Below are 26455 nucleotides of genomic sequence, written 5' to 3' on the forward strand. Positions count from 1 at the left end.
GCCTATTCATCCTCCATAGGGTCAGAATATTGGCTTCAGTCACTGACTCATCATTTTATATGATCTTCACCCTGAAAAGTAAAGTTAGTAATATAAGAATGTTTTTCAAGATAAAGAGGTTTGGTTAACCTGTTTTAAAATGAATTTTTTAAAATTTAGTATCTACAGGATGACTATTTTTAAGTATAGACTGAAAGAAAACTGAACTGAGTGGCTTTTTTCCCATTAATTCAATTTAGATTAAGGCAAATATTACTTCATACAATAAAACTGATCAAAAAGCCAATCCTTCAATTTCATAAAAAATTCTAAAAATAATTTTATTTATTTATTTTTGGCTATGCTGGGTCTATGTTACTGTGCGGGCTTTTCTCTAGTTGTGGTGAGCAGGGGCTATTTGTTGCAGTGCACAAGAGTCTCATTATGGTAGCTTCTCTTGGGGAGCATGGGCTCTGCGGAGATCGGGCTTTAGCAACTGCGGCTCCTGGGCTCCAGGGCACAGGCTCAACAGTTACAGCCCAGAGGCTAAGTTACTCCACAGTATGTGGGATCTCCTCAGATCAGGGATTGAACTCGTGTCTCAGATTCTTTACCAGTGAGCCACCAGAGAGGCTCTCATAACAATTGTTTTAAAGGATAAAAAATTTATAACATTTCCTTATAAAAAACAATCACAACGATGAAGAAATCAACACATGACACCTTCATTCTAAAATATAGCATCATCAACAAATGGTGCTGAGACAACTGTATCTTCACATGCAAAAGAATTAAGCTGGACTTCTATCTTATACCACATATAAATATTAACTCAATAGATCAATGATATGTAAGATCTAAAAGCATAAAGCTCTTAGAAGAAAACGCTGGGGCAAATTTTCACAACCTTGGATTTGGCAGTGAATTGTTAGAATGGGTACGCAAAGCATAAACAACGAAATTAAAAATAGATAAAATGGACTTCCTCAAAATTAAAGTCTTTTGTGCACCAAAGGACACTATCAAGAAAGTGAAAAGACAACCTATAGTATAGGAGAAATATCTGTAATCATATATCTGATAAAGGTCTAGAATCCAGAATATAAAAAGAATTCCTACAACTCAACAACAAAATGAAAAACAACTCAACTAAAACATGGGCAAGGGACATTTTAAACAGACGCTTTTTTCAAAGATATACAAATGGCCAGCAAGCACATGAAAAGTTGCTCAGCATCTTTAAGGAAAAATGGAAATCAAAACCACAATCAGATGCCACTTCACCAGGAAGGTTACATTTTTCAAAAATGGAAAATAAAGTGTTGACAAGCTGCAGAGAACTGGGAAACTTCATACACTGTGGTAGTGATGTAAAACATTTCAGCTGCTGTGGGAAATAATTTGTAGTTCTTCTAAAAAATACAGTATTACCATATGACCCGGCAGTTCCGCTTCTGGTATACACCCAAAACAATTGAAAACAGGCACTCAAATGTATACTTATACACGCATGTTTATAGTATCACTGTTTGCAACAGCCAAAGGTAGAAACAAATATCTATCAATGGATAAATGGATAAATAAACTGTGGTATACATGTGTAAGAGAATATTATGCAGTCATAAAATGGAATGAGATACTGATACATGCTACAAAGTGGATGAACCTTGAAGACATTATGCTAGGTCATTGAAGAAGCCAGACACAAAAAAGTCACACACTGTATGAGTCCATTTATACAGAATATCCTAGAACAGGTAAATCCACAGAGACAGAAGGCAGATTCATAGTTACCAGGGCCTGGAGGGAGGGTGATAGCGAGTAACCACTCATGAGTTCAGAGTTTTCTTTTGGGGCGATACAATGTTTTCTAAATAGACAGAGGTGGTTGCTGTACAACACTGTGAAAATCCCAAATGCCTCTCAACTGTTACTTTAGAATGATTAACTTTATGTTATGTGAATTTCTCCCTAACTAACTAAAAAAAAATCCTTATGGTGATAGGCTACTGAAAAGATAGAGCCTGAGCTAGGTGAGGACAGATTCTACCACTATAGCTGTGTGACCCTGGGCACCTTACCAAGCTCCTATACTATTTCTTTATCTATAAAATAATAAGTACAGTTATACTTAACACAGTGATTGGAGGAAATAAGATAAATATAAGTGAATGTACTTTGTAAATCAAAATCAAAATAAAAGGTATTGTTACTATGAACAATAACTAGTGGATTCCCTGGTGGTCCAGGGGTTCAAACTTGGCATTTTCACTGCTGTGGGCCTGGGTTCAATCTCTGATTGGGGAACTACGATCCCACAAGCTGTGCAGTGAGGCCAATAATAATAATGACAACTAGACTTCCTTGGTGGCTCAGACGGTAAAGCGTCTGTCTACAATGTGAGAGACCTGGGTTCGATCCCTGGGTTGGGAAGACTCCTTGGAAAAGGAAATGACAACCCACTTCAGTACTTCTTGCCTTGAAAATGGATGGAGGAGCTCGCAAAGAGTTGGGCATGACTGAGTGACTTCACTTTCACTTTTCACTAGAATGGTACACTCATTTATCGACTAACTCTACTTTTTTAAATTGCCATGAATTTATCAGCTGCTCTTTATAGACCCCATGTATAACACATTTCAATATTTAGAATATAATGCCATTTCACTTGGTTACCAGTGTATTACAAATGACATCGCTATTTTATTTTATTTGAAAACACACAGCAAGGGAAGTGGTCAACAGAAAGCCTACTTTGAGTCACTCCTCTGAAGATAAACTCTCCCGTGTACCGTACTCACAGGAGTTGCTGTTAGCGTCTGTCTTCCCAGCTTTCATGTGCCTGCTTGAGTTCTGCTGAGATTTGCTCTGCTCTTCTCCAGTGAGTAGGGCCTTTATTTCAGAAGGGATTTTACCTTGGTCCATTGCCATGCACCACTGCTTGTACTGAAATATGTAAAATATAATTGAGTAAAATTCTACTAGTCAGGTAGAAAATCCTAGACAGAACAACTCCCATAACTAGAGGTCAAACTGGCTGCTGGGAACCCCACCTGCTACTGAATTCCTATTCGTGACCTAGGACATGGATGAGGCCTGCCATCTTCAGAAAGGAGGGTGAAAAACGACCACTGAATCTCCCTGTGATGTGCTGAAGTACTGCTCAGATGTAAAAGGCCCCTCTGGCTAAAATACCACCTCCCTGTGGAGTGCCACCGGAGAAGGCGATAGCACCCCACTCCAGTACTCTTGCCTGGAGAATCCCAGCGATGGGGGAGCCTGGTAGGCTGCAGTCCACGGGGTCGCTAAGAGTCGGACACGACTGAGCAACTTCACTTTCACTTTTCACTTTCATGCATTGGAGAAGGAAATGGCAACCCACTCCAGTGTTCTTGCCTGGAGAATCCCAGGGACGGGGGAGCCTGGTGGGCTGCTGTCTATGGGGTCACACAGAGTCGGACATGACTGAAGTGACTTAGCAGCAGCAGCAGCAGTAGAGTGCCACGCATCAAAATTCATCTCTTTGTGCTGACTGTCACATTATTATTTCCACTCCTAAAGTAAGTAAATTTGTAATTCCCTTTCTCTAGTTCATAAATATTCACTAAACATCTACTTTCTACCAAAGTGTATACTATAGACTTTGGGGGTATAAAAGATCAATCAATCCAAAGATTATGTCCTCCAGTGGCTTACACTGCAGGAGGTAAAAAATAATTTATAAGTTAAATTCAGCATATTAAAAAAAAGTCTCCTGAATAGTGTGCATCTGGAATCTCTCCATGCCCCAACTTGACCTTCTAAAAAGCTGGGGCAGCCTGTCCCCATGTTAACGATCATGTTAGTATTATCTCTCTCTTTTCCAACCTATCACCCCCTCCCCTGAGCTTACAGTACTATCGAGGTTTCTATTCTCTTGAAATCTGAATGAATGAATAAAAGCAGGCCTAATAGTATCGTACAATGCATACTGTTACACATTGTTATACTGCTTTTTCCACTTAGCAATATACTGTGTCTTTCCATATCAGTACACACATATGTGCACTGTGATTTTCATGGGCTGCAAAGTAGTCCAATATATGAATGCAGTATAATTTATTTAACCAATCCTGACTGTTGAGCATTTGGGTTATTCTCCTTTTTGTTTCGTATCATAAATAATCCGTTAGTGAAATAGTCACTTTCCACTCGTACCAGGAACATATAAAAACTGAGTATTTCCCTATGTTCTAGCTAATAAATATTCTCTCTCATGCTCGTCAACTGGATAGCTGAAAACTTGTATCTTCAGGTTTTAATACAATTTAGGTTGATTGTTTCATACATTTACTGACAGGCTTTCTTACCATTTCCAGTTCCTCTCTAAGAGCACAAATGGCTCTTTCCCGGCTGGATACCAATTCTTCCAAATACTGATACCGCAGTTTTTTCCTGGCCCGGCATTCTCTTGCACTCTGCCGGCTCCTCTCGAGTTTTGCCTTCAAGTCAATTTTGGCTGGCTTTCGACCACGTTTGCCGGGCTTCTTCACTTTACCTCCAACCACCTTCAGCAAGAGAAAGAAGTAGTCATTTTTTTTCTTAGTTCTGAGTCTAGGAAAGTGACTGTGGCTGCATATTAGCAAGGAAAACATTTACAAATAAATAAATAGACCCCACAGAACTAAGAAAGCACAATCCCATCAAATGCCTTGTGATTCTTTGCTTCATATTTTTTTCTGATACTTTTCACACCAAGAATAGGGAAGCAACAGTGTACGTGCTCATTATTTCTTCTAAACTTTTTTTCATAATAAACTTTACATAGCTTTGTAGTAAACTTTGGGCTTCTCTGGTGGCACAGACAGTAAAGAATCTGCCAGCAATGTGTGAGATGTGGGTTCGATCTCTGGGTTGGGAAGATCCCCTGGAGGAGGTCATGGCAACCCACTTCGGTATTCTTGCCTGCAGAATTCCCATGGACAGGGGAGCCTGGCAGGCTGTAGTCCATGGGGCTGCAAAGAGTCGGACACGACTAAGCAACTGAGCACACATTCATAGTACACTTTATGAACCATAAGCAGCTGGATAACAAAAAACTGCCATTAAGTATTTTGTTCACAACTTATTTTTATTAAGAAAGTAAACAAAAATCAGTATTGAAAATTGTAAGTTCAGTATGATCTCAACCTTACAAAACAATACACAGAAAAAAGGATCTTAACCAAAGGTCAGTGAGGACGTCTCCGATTGTGACTAGAAAATGCTTCTTTCTCATCTGTATTTTTAATTAATTATTTTCAGTATTTATAGTTAGAAAAATATAAATTTTCTATTTAAAATCGGGTGTATATATAAATAAGTATGTATCCTAAGCAATTTGGCTCTCAATTCCCTCTTCAAATTTGTTGAGCCCAAAGGAACACACAGGAAGACCCTGACATTTTCAGGATAATTCTCTCCTGCCATTAGAAGTCTATAATTATAACCCTGGGACTGTCTCAGGAGATTCTGCCTGCTCCCACTGGTGTCACAGACATCCTCTCAATACCCCTGCTATTTGGTTACCTGCACAGGCATGGTTTTTTGGTGACTGGCAAAGTAATCTAATCTTCTTCATTGTTTAGCTTTGGAGTTTCCCCAAGTTATTACACAAGATATAACTATGAGATAAAGGTAATGAATTTTAAAATACATGAACCTGAACTTATACATCAAATGAATTTCCTTTAAAGGAGTCACTTTGAAAGGTGTCCATTTATTCCAATGAATAAGCTTTCTTGAAAGCTGCTTTTGGAGCCAGTTTCTTATAGGCCACAACACAATGCACCATATTACTTTCAAGTAACACATTATTCTTTAAATTCCCAAGCAATCTGATTGTTCACTTTGTTTATCCAATGAGGTTCCAAATGATGTCTAGTTCTTTCTGAAGATTACCCTCAGAGAATAAAAATGTCACAACTTCAGTATACTGAAAGGAATATTACTGAGGCATTAAAAGTTAAAGAGTTAAGCCGCTCAGTCGTGTCTAACTCTTTGCGACCCCGTGAACTGTAGCCCAGCAGGCTCCTCCATCCATGGGATTCTCCAGGCAAGAATACTGGGGTGGGTTGCCATTTCCTTCTCCAGGGGATCTTCCCAAACCAGGGATCGAACCCAGGTCTCCCGCATTGCAGGCAGATGCTTTAAAGGCAATTTTAAAAGAGAAGATGAAAAACTCAAACACTGGCAAACCATTGAACTACATGTAAAAGTCTTAACTAGGTAACAAAACTTAAAGGATCAATCTTCATTTGGATATTAAAACTCTGATTTGTTTTTATGCTTGAAATCACCATTAATACTATACACCAACAATGCCCAGTACCTTGCAAAGATCAGATCATTGCTTGGTATCATGGTTAGGCAGGAAAACCAAACTTCATATGTGAATCAGCTACATTTACCAAATCCTGTCATAATATGACAGCTAACCATTGCATCCAGCATTTTATAGAGTGGCTCTGAAATGAGACTGAATACTCTGAGGCTCTTGGAAAAAAAAATCTTTCCTTCCTACCACCATCTTAAAAGCTAACTACTTCAGTACTACTCCCAAATTAGTTTGAACTTTTCAAAAACTACTCTTTTAATGCTTTTCTATTCTGCATCATCACGTTTTTTAAATTTCAGTATAATAATATACATGCCTGGGAACTTTCCTTCAGGGTCAAGTATACAATTAGCAATTGCAGGGTACCTAGTTGATCCAAGTATTACTATGGGCTAAATTTTAAATTATGCTTATCAACTGTACAATTTTAATAAAGTATTTTGAAATCACCCTTCATTAAAACAAAGTATATCTGCTATTGATAGTTTTTAAATAGCAATATGCTGCTAAGTCGCTTCAGTTGTGTCTGACTCTGTGTGACCCCATAGATGGCAGCCCATCAGGCTCCGCCATCCCTGGGATTCTCCAGGCAAGAACACTGGAGTGGGTTGCCATTTCCTTCTCCAATGCATGAAAGTGAAAAGTGAAAGTGAAGTCACTCAGTAATGTCCGACTCTTAGCGACCCCACGGACTAGCCTAACAGGCTCCTCCATCCATGGGATTTTCCAGACAAGAGTACTGGAGTGGGTCACCATTGCCTTCTCCCAAAAAGCAATATATTTACAGCCTAAACCCATGTCCTTAGTTAAATAAATGGTTATCACATCTATTCTTTATGTAATAAAATGAGTCATTGATCACACACCATTACAAACCAGTACCTTCATATATTGCTGTTTTTAATTAATTAATTCAGGAATGGAATTCAGGAATGGCACCTTTGAGAAATCAGAAGGACATAGTGTACTGCACAAACTTCACTGATTTTTTTTTTACACAAACTTAGTATAGTCATAAAAATCAAACAAAAGGTATAACCCTTTGTTTAGTTTTCACAGAAGTAAAATATTTAAACTGCAACTATTTCCTTTTTTTTTAATTAGAAAGGCACAGTAAATAAACCCAGGGTTCCTGCACTTTACATCATCTGTAAAATTACATTTAAGACCACATAACCACCACTTCTCTAGCTTAATTTTTCCTCAGTAATAAACTGAAATTTTGGCTCTTGGTGCCAGCTAAAATCTGATTAGTGTACCAGTTTTCAAGAGAGTCAAGCACATCACAGGATTATTGTAAATCTTAAGTAAAATAATGTATGAAAGCACTTTGTTTTAAAAAGGAGGGGATCATTATCATACAAATGCAGGTTAGTATAATAGTTGCCTTAACAACTGAACTTTACGTTATTTCATAAGCCGTAAACCTTGGGGGATGGATAAGGGAAGTTAATTAGAAATAAGGAACCAGGAACTGAAACTGAAATCAACCCCACGAATTCCTTAAATATGTCTGAAACAAAAGTTATTCTCATCAGTGTTTCTTAAAATTTTCATAAACCCAAAGGCAACCACATACTCTCGTTCTCTGAGGAAGCGCATTAATGTGGCTAAATAAAAGTACTAATTTTTGTGCACAACACCAACTCCAAAGAAAACTTAAAATAACTCCCCAATTTAACTTTTTTTTCTGTTCTAATTTTACTTGTACTAACATAGGGCCACATAAAAGTTTAAACAGCTGTTTTTAAAACAGTGTACTTTATCCACCATCTACTTTACCTCCTTTTCCTCCCCAAGACACATTTGTTAGCTCAGGACAGAAGGTCCTAGGGGAAACACTCACAGGGCCTGTGTCCCTAACACCCAGCATTAAAAAAAGCAGCCTAACTAGCCAATGCTTTTTCTTGCTCTGCACAGCAAACTTACTTCACAAAGGCAGGATATTAGGGATGTTAGATTTCAGTTGCGTGTTGCATGCGCTCAGTCATGTCTGACTCTTTGCAACCTCACAGACTGTAGCCCGCCAGGCTCCTCTGTCCATGGAATTTTCCAGGCAAGAATACTGGAGTGGGTTGCCATTCCCTTCTCCAGGGGATCTTCCTGGCTCAGAGACTGAACCCACATCTCTTGTGTTGCCTGCATTGCCAGGCAGATTCTTTACCACTGCGCATTCTTTACCACTTAGGGTTTCACAATGAGTTCACAATAAATGTTTAATAAATATGACAGATAAAACACAAAAGACAGACTTCCCTGGCGATCCAGTGGTTAAGACTTCACACTTACAATGCAGGGCGTGAGGGTCTGATTCCTGGTCAAGGAAGTAACATCCCACATGCCACGCAGCCAAAAAAATATATTAAAAAATAAATAAAAAATTTAAAAAACCACAGAAGACATTCCTAAGTAACCAATGAGTCACAGAAGAGATCACAAGGGAAATCAGAAAAATACTTTGAGATGAATGAACAGGAAAATACAACATACCAAAACTTATAAGATACAGCTAAAGCAGTGCTCAGAAGTAGCTACAAACACCTAAATTAAGAAAGATTTAAAGTCAATAACCTAACTTTTTACCCTAAGAAACTAGCAAAAAGAAGAGCAAATTAAACTGAAAACAAGCTGATGGAAAGAAATAATAAATATCAGAGTAGATATAAATATAACAGAGAATGAAAAAACAATAGAAAAAATCAATAAAACCAAAAGTTGGTGCTTCACAAAGACTAACAAAATTGACAAACCTTCAGCTAGACTGATCGAACAAGAGAAAATGTTCAAAACCCTAAACTCAAAACTGAAAGAAAAGATATCACTATTACCTTTACCAAAGTAAAAATGATTACAAGAGAAGACTATGAAAAATTGTATGCCAAAAAACCAGATAACCTAGTTGAAATGGACAAATTTCTAGAAAGATACAATGTAGCAAGAGTGACTCAAGAAAGAATAAAAAATCTTAGAAGACTTATGACAAATAAAGAGACTGAAAGAGTAATCAAAAAATTTCCCATAAGGAAAAGTCCAGGTCCAGGTGACTTCATTGGTAAATTACCAAGCATTTAAAGAATTTACAAACCCTTCCAAAAAAACAAGAGGAAAGAACATACCAAGTTCATCCAATGAGCCAAAATTAGCATGATACAAAAAACCAAGATATAAGAAAACTACAGACCAACATGTCTTAAGAATATAGATGGAAGAATCTTCAATAAAATACTAGCAAACCAAATCTAACAGCATATAAAGAGGATTATATCCCATAACTGGGTGATTTATTCCAGGAATAAAGGTTGGTTTAACAACTAAAAATGAATTAGTGTAATATACCATATCAATAGGAGAAAAGACAAAAATTACACGTTCATCTCAACAGACTCAGTAAAAGCACTTGACAAATACAACACCCTTGTATTATTTTAAAAAACAAACCTTCAAAAAACTAGAATAGAAGGGAACTTCAACCTAGTAAAGGGCATCTATGAAAACAAACACCCACAGCCAACATCATGTAAAGGTGAAAGACTGAATTCTTTCTCCAAAGATCAGAAACAAAACAAGGATTCTGTCCTCTCCAGTCACTTCTATTCAACATTGTGTTGGAGGTTCTAGCCACAGCAATCAAGAAAAAGAAAGAAGGCATTCAGATTATAAAGGAAAATAAAATTATTTCTATTTGAGGATGATATGATCTTATATACAGAAAATTCTAAGGAATCTGCAAAAAAACTATTAGAACTCATGAGTTGAACAAGGTTGCAAGATACAAGATCAATATAAAATATCAGTTGTGTTTCTATACACAATGAACAAGCTGCAAATGAAATTATGGAAATATCCCGTTTAGAATAGTATCAAAAATAATAAAATATTTAGGAATAAATTTAATTAAAGAACTGCAAGACTTATATACTGAAAACCACAAAAATCATTGTAAGAAATTAAATAAGATATAATAAAAAGACATTCCATGTTAATGGATTGGTAGAATTAATACCATTAAAATGAGTACTCCCCAAACTGAGCTACAGATTCAACACAATTTCTATCAAAATTCCAGCTGACTTTTTGCATAAATTGACAAGATAATCCTAAACTTCATACGGAAACACAATGGACCCAAAATAGCCAAAGCAATCTTTTAAAAGAACAAAGGCAGAGGACTCCCACTTTCTGATTTCGAAACTTATTAGAAAACAATAGGAGTCAAGATAGTGTGGTATTGGCACAAGGACAGACATACAGATCAATGGGAAAGAACTGTAAATCACATATAAGAGACATACCCGGAATATAACACTCACACTCAACAATAAAAAGATAAATAATCCAATTAGTGAAGTGAAGTGAAAGTCACTCAGTCGTGTCCAACTCTTTGCGACCCCATGGACTATACAATCCATGGAATTCTCCAGGCCAGAATACTGGAGTGGGTAGCCTTTCCCTTCTCCAGGAGATCGTCCCAACCCAGGGATCGAACCCAGGTCTCCGGCACTGCGGGCAGATTCTTTACCAGCTGAGCTACAAGGGAAGCCCAATTAGAATGTGGGCAAAATATTTGAACAGACAGTTCTCCAAAGATATATGCCAATAAACATATGAAAAAATGCTTAATGTCATTAGGGAAATGTGAATCAAAATCATGAGACACCTCTTTAAACCCACTAGGATAGCTGCTGCCACTGCGTAATCAAAAAGAGAGCCAAGAGCAAGTATTGGTATAGATGTGGAGAAATGGAACTTTCCTACATGGTTAATGGGAATGTAAAATGGTGGCCACTTTGGAAAACAGTTTGCCAGTTCCTCCAAAATATTAAACACAGAATTACCATATGACTCAGCAATTCTATGTCTTGTTATATCTCCAAAAGAAATGAAAACATACATCCACATAAGAAATTGTACACAGATGCTCAGGGCACCATTATTCATGAGGGTAAAAAATGGAAACCAACCAAATGTGCAAAGGTTGATGAATGGGTAACAAAATGTAGTGGATCCAAACAGTGGAACATTGTTCAGCCATACAAGGGAATGAAGTACTGATACACGGTAAAACATGACTGAACCTTGAAAACATGCCAAGAGAAAGAAGTGGAAATACAAAAGGGTGTATGATTCCATTTATATAGACTGTCTAGAACAGGCAATGGGTCAGTGGTTGCTTAAGGCTGAGAAGGGGAGGGAGAGAATAGGGAGTGACTGCTAAAGGGCTTTTTGTTTGTTTTTTAAATGAATAGATTGTTTTTAAGATCTGTTTTAGGTTTACAAGAAAAGTCAGCAAAGGACAGAGAGTTCCTATATATCCTCTCTCTCTCTGCCCACACAGTTTCCTCTATTAACATCCTGCATTAGCATGGTGCATTTGTTACAACTGATGAGCCTCATGTTAGTATGTATTAATAAGTAAAGTCCATAGTTTACTTAAGAGTTCACTCTCTGAGTTGTATAATTCTGTGGGTTCTGACAAATGCATCACGTCATGTATCTGCCATTGCAGTATCATACAGAATATTTCCACTGCCTGAAAAATCTCCTGCACTCTACCTATTCCTCCCTCCTTGCCCTGAAACCTTGGCAAGCACTGACCTTTGTTATTATCTGAAGTTTTGCCTTTTCCAGAATGTCCTGTAGTGCAGTCATATAGTATGTAGTATGTAACCTTATTCAAACTGGCTTCTTTCACTTAGCAATATGCATTTAAGTTCCTTCACACCTTTTTGGAGCTTAATAATGTGTTTCTTTTCTTTTTTTTTTTTTTTTAAATCTTTAATTCTTACATGTGTTTCTTTTTAATCACTAAATAATGATTAACACTCCATTATATGGATATACCTCAGTTTATTTATAAGGGATTCTTTGGGGGTGATGAAAATGTTCTAGAGTTATCAATAGACAGTGGTGATTGCTGCAAACTCTGAATACACTAAAAAAAAATCACAAAATTGTATACTTGTAAAGGATGAATTTTATAGTACAGGCTATTTTTAAAAATGACATGAACCTTAGAGAACAGAAAATAGCAGCAAAGGAAAAAGGAAGGTGCCACAGAGACACGAGCAGATGAGGAGGAAAAAAACATGACGGGGATGGAGGGTTTGAGCATAAAGCTCCTAATTTATGAGTTTAAAAAGGCTGAAAAATAAGATAAAACTACTGCATTTAGGCAAGAGGGAGGGCCTGATGCCACCGGCTCTCCAGTCAGTGGAAAGAGGAGGTGTGATTTAGGTGCAAGTTCTTCAGTGGCTTCTTCAAAAGAGGAAGACTCCAGTGTCCAGAGGAAGTCCTATTCCAAAGATTTTTGTATCATTTTACTTTCAGTGTTTTCAGAACAAACAACAGAGACAAATTCAGAGCCAGCTCAGGGTGTGCAGGGAGACAGCACTCATTCTCTCTGCCGACAAGCCCTAACCCTAACCCTCCACCTGGCAGCTCACATTATTTCTCACCCCTGGAGGGGAAGACTGTCATCCTCACCTTTTTCAGGTAAGGAGGGGAAAGTTCATTTCTTTATTATTCAATAAGCATTTATTGAGCACTCATTTTGCCCCAAACACTGTTAAACCCTAGAAATGTTAATACAAGACAATAGGGTCCTTACCTTTAATGTATTTTGACTCGTGGAATGCAGCAGACATGTAATAACATTATAAAGGGCAGCATATCAGAATACACAGAGGTGCTGCTGGTACGGGGATGCGCGTGCATGCGTGCATGTGCGAGCGCATGCAGGCGCACACACAACACGCACCGTGATCTCTTTATTTCATGGATGACCTAATTTTATTTTTTGTTGAACGATAATTGCTTTACAGAACTTTGTTGTTTTCTGGCAACCTCAACCTGATCAGCCATAGGTACACATATATCCTCTCCCTTTTGAACCTCCCTCCCATCTCCCTCCCCATCCCACCCCTCGAGGCTGATATAGAGCCCCTGTTTGAGTTTCTTAGCCAAACAGCAAATTCCCGTTGGCTATCTGTTTTACATATGGTATTGTAAGCCTCCATGTTACTCTTTCCACACATCTCACCCTCTCCTCCCCTCTCCCCATGTCCATAAGTCTATTCTCTATGTCTGTCTGTCCATTGCTGCCCTGTAAGTAAATTCTTCAGTACCACTTTTCTATTCCATATATATGCGTTAGAATACGATATTTAACTTTCTCTGACTCACTTCACTCTGTATAATAGGTTCTAGGTTCAGTCACCTCATTAGAACTGACTCAAAGGTGTTCTCTTTTATGGCTGAGAAGTATTCCATTGTGTATATGTACCACAACTTCTTTATCCATTCACCTGCTGATGGACATCTAGGTTGCTTCCATGTTCTAGCTATCGTAAACAGTGCTTCAGTGAACAATGGGATACATGTGTCTTTTTCAATTTTGGTTTCCTCAGGGTATATGCCTAGGAGTGGGATTGCTGGGTCATATGGTGGTTTCATTCCTAGTTTTTTAAGGAATCTCCATACTGTCTTTCCGGAGAAGGCAATGGCAACCCACTCCAGTACTCTTGCCTGGAAAATCCCATGGACAGAGGAGGCTGGTGGGCTGCAGTCCATGGAGTTGCTAAGAGTCGGACACGACTGAGCGACTTCACTTTCACTTTTCACTTTCATGCATCGGAGAAGGAAATGGCAACCCACTCCAGCGTTCTTGCCTGGAGAATCCCAGGGACGGGGGAGCCTGGTGGGCTGCTGTCTATGGAGTCGCACAGAGTCGGACACGACTGAAGCGACTTAGCAGGAGCAGCAGCAGCAGCAGCATACAGTCTTTCATAGTGGCTGTATCAATTTACATTCCCATGCAAGAGCGTTCCCTTTTCTCCACACCCTCTCCAGCATTTACTGTTTGTAGACTTTTCGACGATGGTCATTCTGACTGGTGTGAGGTAATATTTCATTGTGGTTTTGATTTGCATTTTTCTAATAATGAACAATACTGAGCATCTTTTCATGTGTTTGTTAGCCATCTGTATGTCTTCTTTGGAGAAATGTCTGTCTAGGTCTTTTTCCCACTTTTTGACTGGGTTGTTTGTTTTTCTGGTATTGAGTTTTAAGAGCTGCTCGTATATTTTGGAAATTAATCCTTTGTCAGTTGTCTCATTTGCTATTATTATCTCCCATTCTGAGGGTTGTCTTTTCACCTTGCCTATAGTTTCCTTTGCTGTGCAAAAACTTTTTAAGTTTAATCAGGTCCTACTTGTTCACTTTTTATTTCCATTACTCTAGGAGGTGGGTCATAGAGGATCTTGCTTTGATTTATGTCATCTAGTGTTCTGCCTATGTTTTCTTCTAAGAGTTTTATAGTTTCTGGTCTTACATTTAGGTCTTTAATCCATTTTGAGTTTATCTTTGTGTATTGTATTAGGAAGTGTTCTAATTTCATTCTTTTACATGTAGCTCTCTAGTTTTCCCAGCACCATTTATTGAAGAGGTTGTCTTTGCCCCATTGTATATTCTTGCCTCCTTTGTCAAATATAAGGTACCCATAGGTGCATGGGTTTATTTCTGGGCTTTCTATCTTGCTCCATTGCATGGATGACCTAATTTTAGTTCAAAGATTTTCAATATCAGAGCAGAGCCTAGAACCCAAGTCCCCTGATTAGCATCATAGCAGCTTGTCACAAGATGACTATCATCGAGCATGACTATTTCCCTTCTGGATTCCCAGGTAGGACTCACTAACCTGAACACATAATTCCCTGAAGAGACTATACAACTGACAGATGCTTTATATGTACTGCTACATTAATGCTAAATAGTCACTCATTTAATGACTGGATTCATTTAATCCAACTCACTAGTCACTTGATGGGGGCAGTGGTGAGGAGGTTAACTAACAAATGTTTTCACGTCATGCTTCTTTGAAATTTCCCTCAACTCTCCATGCCCACTCACTGAAGTCATGCCAGTTCACTCCTTTACAAAGTCCTTGGTTTAGTTCTTTTCTATTCCTCCTACATCACTGCCCTACTTACAGACTATTCCCACAGGTTCCTGGCAGGTCTCTCTCCCACGTCTCCATGTCTGTCCTGAACGTCCTCGGTTGATCTAGCTTACAAAGAACTTCCAAATTAACTTTTCTTTCCCGCTTATTAAAATAACTTTAGTGTGTTTTTCTTTATTGTGAAAAACTAATACCTAATCATTACAGAATGAATAAACTTTAAGGGCCCATAGATCTTCAAAACCCAGATAATCACGATGGTGTGATCACTCACCTAGAGCCAGACATCCTGGAAGTGAAGTCAAGTGGGCCTTAGGAAGTATCACTACAAACAAAGCTAGCGGAGGTGATGGAATTCAAGTTGAGCTATTTCAAATCCTAAAAGAGGATGCTGTGAAAGTGCTGCACTCATATGTCAGCAAATGTGGAAAACTCAGCACTGGCCACAGGACTGGAAAAGGTCAGTTTTCATTCCAATACCAAAGAAAGGCAATGCCAAAGAATGCTCAAACTACCGCACAACTGCATTCATCTCACACAGTAGTAAAGTAACGCTCAAAATTCTCCAAGCCAGGCTTCAGCAATACGTGAACTGTGAACTTCCTGATGTTCAAGCTGGTTTTAGAAAAGGCAGAGGAACCAGAGATCAAATTGCCAACATTCCCTGGATCATGGAAAAAGCAAGAGAGTTCCAGAAAAACATCTATTTCTGCTTTATTGACTATGCCAAAGCCTTTGACTGTGTGGATCACAATAAACTGTGGAAAATTCTGAAAGAGATGGGAATACCAGATCACTTGACCTGCCTCTTGAGAAACCTGTATGCAGGTCAGGAAGTGACAGTTAGAACTGGACATGGAACAATAGACTGGTTCCAAATAGGAAAAGGAGTACATCAAGGCTGTATATTGTCACCCTGCTTATTTAACTTATATGCAGAGTACATCATGAGAAGCGCTGGGCTGGATGAAGCACAAGCTGGAATCAAGATTGCCAGGAGAAATATCAATAACCTCAGATATGCAGATGACACCACCCTTATGGCAGAAACTGAAGAGGAACTAAAGAGCCTCTTGATGAAAGTGAAAGAGGAGAGTGAAAAAGTTGGCTTAAAGCTTAACATTCAGAAAAACTAAGATCATGGCATCCCGTCCCATCACTTCATCACGAATAGATGGGAAACAGTAGAAACAGTGTCAGACTTTATTTTGGGGGGCTCCAAAATCACTGTAGATGGTGACTGCAGCCATGAAATTAAAAGACGCTTACTCCTTGGAAGGAAAGTTATGACCAACCTAGACAGCATATTCAAAAGCAGAGACATTACTTTGTCAACAAAGGTCCGTCTAGTCAAGGCTATGGTTTTTCCAGTAGTCATGTATGGATGTGAGAGTTGGACTATAAAGAAAGCTAAGTGCCAAAGAGTTGATGCTTTTGAACTGTGGTGTTGGAGAAGACTCTTGAGAGTCCCCTGGACTGCAAGGAGATCCAACCAGTCCATGTTAAAGGAGATCAGTCCTGGGTGTTCATTGGAAGGACTGATGTTGAAGCTGAAACTCCAATATTTTGGCCACCTGATGCGAAGAGGTGACTCATCTGAAAAGACCCTGATGTTGGAAAAGATTGAAGGCAGGAGGAGAAGGGGACGACAGAGGATGAGATGGTTAGATAGCATCACCGACTCAATGGACATGGGTTTAGGTGGACTCCGGCAGTTGGTGATAGACAGGAAGGCCTGGCGTGCTGCTGTTCATGGGGTCACAAAGAGTCCGACACGACTGAGCGACTGAACTGAACTGAGGCTGTGTCTCTTTGCAGCTAAAGAGAAGACCTCTGGCTCAGCTCTGCTTACTAGGTCACCAAATCCAGTTTCCTGTGGCTGCTGTAACAATTACCACAAACTTGGTGGCTGAAAACAACAGACATGTATTCTCTCTGTTCCTGGCAGGACTGCACTCCCTCTAGAGGCCCTAGGGGAGAAGTCATCCTTTGCCACTTGCAGGAGCCGCTGCTGGCCGTGAGCATTCCTTCATCTGCGGCCACATTGGTCCAATCACTGCCTCTGCGGTCACATTGCCTCCTCATTTGTCTCTCAAATCTCCCCTGGCCTCACTCTTAGGAGGACAATTATCACTGGATTTACAGCTCACTCAGAGAATCCAAGGTAAACTCATCCTCTCAAATCCTTAACTAAATCACATTTAGGGCCATGTAGTATTCCCTCTTTATCCATATAAGGTGATATCCACAGGTTCCAGGGGTTAGCACATGGATATATCTTTCTAGAGGCCATTCTTCAGCATACTACACCCAGGCTCCCACTCACCAAGCCATTTTTCTCTTTCATTTACCCCAGCAAGTCATGTCAGTGTCCCTAGGGACCTCACCCTGCCCCCTGCATTCCTACTTGTCCTCACCAATTCTCGAAATGTTCCCTCTTCACACCGCCCACTCCCACCCCACCATCCAAACCAGCAAATACTAAGCTTTCTTTGGTTATAGTCAGCCCTGGCCCTCTTTCTGCAAAGCTCTTGCTGACAATCACCTCTGTCCATACATTACTTTTCTTCTCCATATTTCTGGAACATACAGTCGATATCACACTGAGTTGTATGTTATAGGGGCCTCACAGATTTAAGTTCTGTCGCCTTCAAGCGATGTGAGCACCTTGGGCAGAGAAGCTGTGCTCTCTATTTCTTCTCCAGTCCCCACTGCATCTGGCTCGGAGCCAGACATTTATTCAAAGACTGATGACTGAATGAATAAATGCAAAGAAAAATTAACAATATTTTGCAATTTAATTTAAGTTGGTATTACTATGACCACCACTACTGCCAGCTTATAAAAGTTGTAAAAATTTTTTAAAAAAAGAGAAAAAAGAAAACCAAACCTCTTTCATAAGGGATATAAAATCTGAAAAACCAATCAATAACTCTTATTATTTTACCACCCCTCTTTCACTTATTTCCATCCTCATGCTCTAATTCTTAAGGCAACTCATAAAAGTACCAAGCTGTTAAGTGTATAAGAACTACTGTATTTACATGAAGTGGTATCATCAGCCCCAGCTAAGAAGGAAAACAGCAGGAAAGCCTGTTTCACTTTTCTTTTGAAAACATAAAGTGAAACCTTATCTGCCATCGATTAAAGAAAAATAAGACAGATATGACTGTGGCCAGCCACTGTGCTTTACCACTTTAAAGAAAAAAAACAAGCAGCTACACTTTCATTTGGGGTTAAGGCTCCTTTAACTTCCTTCACAGCTGTTGTTCAGGCTTTTTCTCTTTTATTTACCAGCTCTTCAGAAAGAGAGAAAGTCTAATCCCATCTTCCTGCTGCTAACCTCTCTGCCAGGTTTTCTAGTCAACGAAGGAGTAACAGGATAAAGCAGGCATTTGTGACGAGTGTTCACCCCTGCCTCTCCTAGCCTAACCCTTAATCCTCCCCTCCCCTTGCTGTTAACTGAAGCTAAATGTAATACGATTATACATATATTTTAGCAATCCCCAAAACTGTTATAGACTGACTCAGTAACAGTGGTCTGCAGGCATATCTCATTTCATTGTGCTTCACTTTACTCCAGTTTTTTTTTTTTTTCAAATTGAAGGTTTATGGCAACTCGGCATTGTCAGATGACGGTTAGCATTTTTGAGCAATGATGTACTTTTTTTTTTTTTTTTAAAGAGATCATGCTATTGTATACTTAACAGACTACCATCTAGTGTAGACATAACCTTAATTCTCATTGGGAAACCAAAAAATCCATGAGGCTTGCTTTATCGTGGTATTCGCTTCACTGCAGTAGTCTGTACGTGAACCTACAGTGTGTCTGAGTCGGCCTGCACACTGCATTCAACTCTCTTTGCCTCCTTCCCACCCACTTTTCCTCAACCACTACATTTCAGCTTCGGCGCCACAACTCTGTTGAAGCTTCTCTTGCTAGGTTCAAAAGCCACCTCCTGTTTTTGAAATTCAGTGGATACTTTTTCCCTACTTCCTTTAGATGGAATAATAACCCTTTTTTTTGTGTGTGTGGATCTCCTATATCACCAACCGCTTCTTTTCAGTTTATTTTGTTGAATCCTATTCCTCCACCTCTTCGAATCATTTTAGAGTCGGCCAGGGTTCTGTCTTTTTAGCTCTCTCTGTCCACCTTCTTCATCCTTCAAGGATTTTATGCATGCTGCATACACCTATATTCTAACAGTCTCTAGCATCGTCTTCGGCTCAAGTCTTTTTAGTAAGCAGTGTAACCAAGCTGGTGAGGAGGAGTCACACAGAACAAGCATTTATTTTGAACCCCTTATGAACCATGTTTTTTTTTTTTTCTAATACATGTACACTTAATTCTTACACTAACCCAATAAGGTTAACACATCTATCTTAAAGGTAAAGAAATTCAGTTCTGATAACCTGTTCAACATAAATCATAGCCATATTTTCATTGATCAGTCTCCCAAGGCAAAAGTCTCCCAAAATAACAGCAAAAATAAACAAACGGCACTAATCAAACTTTAGAGCTTTTGCACAGCAAAGGAAACCAAAAAAAAAAAAAAAAAAAAGACAACCTTCAGAATGGGAGAAAATACTTGTTAACAATGTAAATGACAAGGGGTTACTATCCAAAATATACAAACAGTTCATATAACTCAGTATCAAAAGGTAAACAATAAATGGGCTGAAGACCTAAAGGACACAAAGCCAACAGGCACATGAAAAGAGGGTCAACACTGCTAATTGTTAGAGAAATGCAAATCAAAACCACAATGAGGCGTTTACCTCACACCTGGCAGAATGGCTATCATCAAAATGTCTACAAGTAATAAATACTGGAGAGGGTGTAGGAAAAAAGGGAACCCTCTCACACTGTTGGTGGGAAGGTAAATTGGTACAGTTACTATGGAAAATAGTATGGCAGTTCCTTAAAAAAACAAAAGGAGAGCTACTATATGATCTGGCAACCCCATTCCTGGGTATATATTCAGAAAAGAGGAAAACTCTAACTCAAAAAGATACATGCATCCCAATGATCATAGCAGCACTATGAAAGTCCATAACCAAGACATGGAAATAACTCAAGTGACCCTCAACAGACTATTGGTTTAAGAAGATATAGTGTGTGTGTGTGTGTGTGTGTGTGTGTGTGTGTGTGTGTATGTATATATAATGGAATATATGTGTGTGTTATGTATATGTATAGTATGTATATATAATGGAATATTACTCAGTTATAAAAAAGAAAGAAATATTGCCATTTGCAGCAACATGGATGGACCTAGAGAATATTATACTTAGTGAAGTAAGTCAGAGAAAGACAAGTATTATATGATATTACTTAATGTAGAATCTAAAAAATAAGACCAATTAGCCTATATACAAAAAAAAAAAAAAAACACAGACTCACTGACAGAAAACAAACTTATGATTACCAAAGGGAAAAGGGAGGTGGGTAGGGATAAATTAGGACTATGGAATTAACAGACACACACTGTGCTTAGCTGCTCAGTCATGTCCAGCTCTTTGTGACCCCATGGACTGTAGCCCACCAGGCTCCTCTGTCCGTGGGGATTCTCCAGGCAAGAATACTAGAGTGGGTTGCCATGCCCTCCTTCAGAGGATCTTCCCCACCCAGGGATCAAACTCAGGTCTCCCACATTGCAGGCCATCTGATTCTTTACCATCTGAGCCACCAGGGAAGCCCAGGAATACTGGAGTGGGTAGCCTATCCCTTCTCCAGCGGATCTTCCTGACCTAGTAATGGAAACAGGGTCTCCTGCATTGCAGGTGGATTAAAATAGATAAGCAACAAGGATTTACTGTATAGCACAGGGAACCATATGCAATATCTTGTAATAACCTATAATGGAAAATACTCTGAAAAAAAAATATATAGCTGAATCACTTTGCTGTATACCTGAAACTAGTGCACTATTGTAAATCAACTATACTTCAATTTAAAAAATAATCATCTGTCCAAAATCATAATAGCTTGAAAGTGGTGGAAATCAGATTTCCCAAATTTCTTAGCTTAACTTGCCAAGCAAATCCTGATCGGGCTCCTGGTTATCTTTCCATCCTTGTCTCTGCCCACATCTCTACTTGTGCCTTATGCTCCGCTCAGGGATCAGCAAACTTCAGCCCAGCTGGCCAGCTAAAGTCAGCAACTGCCTGTTCTGGGAAATAAAGTTTTATCAGAACACCGCCACACACATTCATTATGTTCCGCCTATGGCTGCTTTCATGTCTCAATGGCAGAGTTGAGTAATTACAACAGCGATCACATAGCCCACAGGTATTTACTATCTGGTCCTTTACAGAAAATCTCCCAACTCCTGCTCCAGCTTGTACCAAAATACTTATTTTCCAGTGAAATATGCTTTAGTATAGGATATGCCCTCTTTCCCATTTTCTGGGGCACTTCTATTCTTCTTGACAGATTCATGCCTACTGTGTGAACCCATGTCTGACACACCCAGATAGGCATCCATTCTTGGTGCCCCAAAGCACGTTGCTGTCACTGCCCTCATTTCTCACCTCACCACGCAGTAGTTATTTTTCTGTATGTTTATCTAGGCCACTGAAACATCAACTCCTGAGAATAATTATAAACTCTTACTCATCTCTGTATCTCTACTGTCTAGCACAATGTCTCGTACATATTAGGTGTCCAACAAATGTTTGATGAGGAATGGAGAAATGAATAAATGAACAAACTTTTTTGAAAATCTTAAAGCACAAAACATTCTGAATAAGGTTATTTAAACTTCAATTTCAGCTGATATCTGTAGAGGTACCCCAATGTACACGGGACCTAGACAGGAAAAGGGGGCACATTTAAAATGTTAATGAACTGTCTAGTTTGGCAAAGGAGCTGGCTCTTCTGCCTTGGTCCTGTTGAAAGCATGAATGGAGCAGGAGGACAGAAAAGGTAGAAAGTGTCTGAGCTCTGTCACTGCCCAAGAAGGGTAGTTCCAGCTGTAGCAAAGGATGGCTAAGGGGGCAAGAAGAGGGACCTTAGGGGCCAAAGGACAGCTCTGGTTTGGTTTATTCACTAAGTCGTATCTGACTCTTGTGACCCCATGGACTGCAGCCTACCAGTCTCCTCTGTCCACGGGATTTTCCCGGCAAGAATACTGGAGCAGGTTGTCATTTCCTTCTCTAGAGTACCTTGCTGACCCAGGGATCGAAACTGGGTTTCCTGCATTGCAGGCAGATTCCTTACCAACTGAGTTCTGGGAATGTAAAAAAGATTTTTTGGCCAAGTAAAAATTTTTGTGAGAACCAGCACTACTCAGAACAACTGAATAGAACAAAGACCTAAGGGGTAAGGAAGGTATAAGGCATTTTAAGATAACTGTGTGGAGCTCAGGTGGAAAGGAAGTACGCAGGAGAACAGCAGCTCATATCAGTATACTAAGGCGAGAGAGGGACTCTCTCACCAGTCCCTCAAGTGGAAACTGATGCCCTAAACATCATATAGGGCATTATATATTATAGCTAGGCTATACAGAAATGTCATCTTTTACCAGCTTTGTCTGTGGCAGGAACACAGCTGATCCAGGGTATTTCATATCACTCATTCATTTGATAAACGTGAAAGTCAAATATAAAATTGGAAATAAGAACTCTCTATGATCAAAGCCCCTGAAAATGACTCCTTTCAATTTTCTTTAATTGAATGCAGCAGGTTAGGGAGAAGAGGCTTTCATAAAAAGAAACACTTTTCTCCAGTGGTGGACACATAGGTGGGCTCAAGAGACAACCATTCGCACACGATCTGACAGGTAAGGGCCATTTCACGTCCCATTCCATTGTCCCTGTCCCATTTGGGGGCATTGCTAAGAAAGGAAGGTAGTATGGGAGAAACACAGCTCCAAATAGCATGAAAAAGCACACACCTAGTGACTACAGTGAGCGTCTCGGGCGCCTGCTGTACTGTGCAAAAGACCAAGGACATCACTGCCAGGTAATATAACAATGATAATATTTCTGGGTACCTAGTAAGGGCTTCCCTGGTGGCTCAGAGGTTAAAGCGTCTGCCTCCAATGTGGGAGACTTGGGTTCGATCCCTGGGTTGGGAAGATCCCCTGGAGAAGGAAATGGCAACCCACTCCAGTATTCTTGCCTAGAGGATCCCACGGACTGAGGAGCCTGGTGGGCTGCAGTCCACGGGGTCACAAAGAGTCGGACACGACTGAGTGACTTTACTTACTTACTTACTTAGTATGTGTTTACTCTGTACTTGATGCTTCATATGCATCACCTCTGATCTTCAACAAAGCCTGGGAAGAAGGCACTGACCATTTAACAGATAAAGGAGAAGCTCAAAAAGGTTAACTCAGCCAAGATTTTTTTTTTTCCTTCCCAACTAGGTTAAGCAGAGATCTGCTCAATCAGAATTTGAGATCTGCTACTCACTGCTTCCCCAAGCCCCCAGTCTTAGATACCTACTCTGTCTCTTGCTTTCTTTTTCCCGTTTGCTGTAGTCTGTATACTGTGGCTCAGCAGAGCACACTGATGAATATTAATAAATCCCAGCTACACCTCGAGCAGTCTCCTTAATGCCTCTCTGTTCCAATTCAGCTTAGTCTTTGTGAACCAGTACTCTATGATGTAATGTACCAGGCACATTGCTAGACGCTTGGGAGGCAAAGCTGCACCCGCCATTCCAATCTGTCCTCCTCTGACTCCAGGAAACCAGACAGCAGAACATGGAGTGCTCTTGCAAACTCACTCATCACCACTGATGAAAACAACTCAGAATACAGGATCTTTATAAAGAGAGGTCGTCACAGCGTCATTCTATTTCCTGGCCTGTTCATTCAAACACTGCTTCTCTCTGACTGCTGATCCTGCCCTTTCTGTCCTCATCCTGCTGCCCTGGCCTTTCTGTTAGTCGGTTTGTCATCTTTTATGCTCTCACCGGCACAACCACACTTCCAAGCCCCAACCCTCTGCTTCCCCATACAGCTTCCTTCAGAACCTGAGACTCCATCACCCATACGTAATGGGAGGGAAAATGTGTTGTGTGTGTGAGCCTGTATGGATATACTGGGAGAACAATACAACTTTGCAGGACTGTAACAGTTAGAGCACAGGGAAAGGCAGGACTGGGAGCCTTTTAAAAAGGCCGTTTCATACCGCCTGACTCCTCAAAGAGTAGTCCAATCTTGCAGTACATGGCATTTAAATATTACTCATCCATAGCTTCGACATGTATTCAAAGTGAAAGCAGTGCATTCACAGAAGCAATATCCATCCACAGACATCTGAAATGGATTTCCTTTTCCAAAATCATTAAAGAATACAGAAACTGCTGGTTTCTAAATACTGTCACAAAAACAATGAACTAGTAAAGAATGAGAACTGAATTCATTTTGCTTACCTATGATCCATCTAAGACGTTACTTGTGAATAGTTATGAATAGTCTACTTACAAAAGTTAACCTCACTCTTTTAGGCAAAACCATAACACCACACCCTCCACTACAGCTTGGTTGTTTTAGAAATAAGTTCTATGTGATTTTATAGGCAGGTAAAATAACTCAAAATCCTATGTTTTTTTTTTTTCTTGAATTTATTTGAGATTACTGAAGACTTTGAGAAAGTTATTAAATATTTCAAAGGTTTGAAAAAGAAACAACCAAAAGTTCTGTAGAATATACCATGAGAGTCTCCAACCAAGGAGACTAAAGACTGTTAATTTGGCATCCTTTCCCAGCCAGCTGTATCTAGGAAAGACAACGGATACAGTATTCGGATTTAATTTCAAAATTGACACTGAAAGATCAAGCTAGCAAAGACTGTTATGGAAAATTATCTTCTGATTTTTCTAGAAAAGTTGCAGAACTCCCTCTTTCTTACTTGGAAATCCCACTTCCTATTAGGAGGGCTTTACCCCTTTCCAAGTAAAAGTTCCTAGAGGTGAGTCCTACTTCCAGAGCAGTGCCCTGGGCTGTCTCTGCTGTCACTTTTCTCAGAGCCTCCCACGGGAATAGGAAGAGGAGATAATGGAGAATAACACAAGCAGCACAGAGAAGATGGAGATTTTTTTCAGCCTCTCTGAGGATGTGTGAAACAAAAACTTAATAGCAGCAAAGTGTTACTGGTTAGGTGGAGGGGGAAAGGGTACCCAAAGGAAAAAGCTCTCAAAAGCAGCATGCCAGAGATGGTGGAAAGTAAAGCAGAGGGAAGGAGTATCTGCTTTGAAAACTGGCAAATTCTAGAGTCTGATGCCTTAAAAAAAAAAAAAAAGGCCAACTTTCTAAACATTCTAAAACATCGATAAGCTGATGATCAATTAACTGAGCATCACTATCTTCATGACACATAACCAGATGACACTAACGTGGAAAGACAGGAAGGTTATAAACAAACTGTATGAATTAACCAATAATGAATATTGTTTGTTATCTTAACGTCGCAGGGATAAGTGACCAGGATAAGCGATGAGGGAGTGGGGATAGAGTCACAAAAAGGAATTCACTTCTTTTCTTGAAGAAGGCTTTCTAGAGGTTAGATTCCAGGCTTTGGACGAATAGCAACAGGAGATTAGCAGAGTGTTCCAACCTACCACAGGAAAATAGCTCAGAGGGGGAGTGAACTGATTATATGAATGGGGCATTGAGTAAGGGAGCCTGAGAGAAGAAAAGGGGATGGTCTAGGGGAACAGGGCCGGTTCAGGGTGCCCTAGTTTAGGTCTCCGATGTGGAAAAAGGCTGGTTGGGGGCAACGGAAGGCAAAAAGAAAAAGCACAGTAGTTTCTTCACTTATCTCGGAAGCACTAGGGTCTGCACCACCTGGAAAAGCTGACCAACAAGCTTGCCCTGAGTGTGATCTTTCCGGAGTGGGCCCTTGTAGGAAGAACGCAGCCCGCTGTTCCCTCAATTCTTGTCTGGATACCTGGGGTCATAGCTGGAGGCGCAGGGGTGTCTAAGGCAGACTTCTGTTGGGTGCTGGGTGGACTACGGGGCTGAGGCTCAGCGGCGGGACGGGCACTTAGCGACAAGCAGGCGGCGGCGGCAGCGGAGCGTGCAAAACCCAGGACTTACCTTACTGTCATCCATCTCGGCAGACAGGCCGGCCCTCCCCCGGCTCAGCCGGCCTGGTCCGGCCCGGCCCCGCCCCGGGGGAAGAAGGAGATATGGTTCTGACCGCCTCCTCTC

The 26455-nt window shown here is 40.0% G+C and overlaps 1 protein-coding gene across 1 annotated transcript; it reads right to left on the minus strand.

Moving 5' to 3' along the window:
• On the minus strand, positions 1–26455 carry CREBL2 (cAMP responsive element binding protein like 2). The gene is made up of 4 exons (XM_052641309.1): positions 26342–26455; positions 4329–4526; positions 2781–2925; positions 1–71 (listed from the first exon to the last, which is right to left on the minus strand). Exons 1-4 carry the CDS (start codon positions 26354–26356, stop codon positions 67–69), a joined length of 363 nt encoding a protein of 120 aa, XP_052497269.1. The 5' UTR covers positions 26357–26455; the 3' UTR covers positions 1–66.

The sequence above is a fragment of the Budorcas taxicolor genome, chromosome 5, assembly GCF_023091745.1.
Source record: "Budorcas taxicolor isolate Tak-1 chromosome 5, Takin1.1, whole genome shotgun sequence".
Classification (NCBI taxonomy): domain Eukaryota; kingdom Metazoa; phylum Chordata; class Mammalia; order Artiodactyla; family Bovidae; genus Budorcas; species Budorcas taxicolor.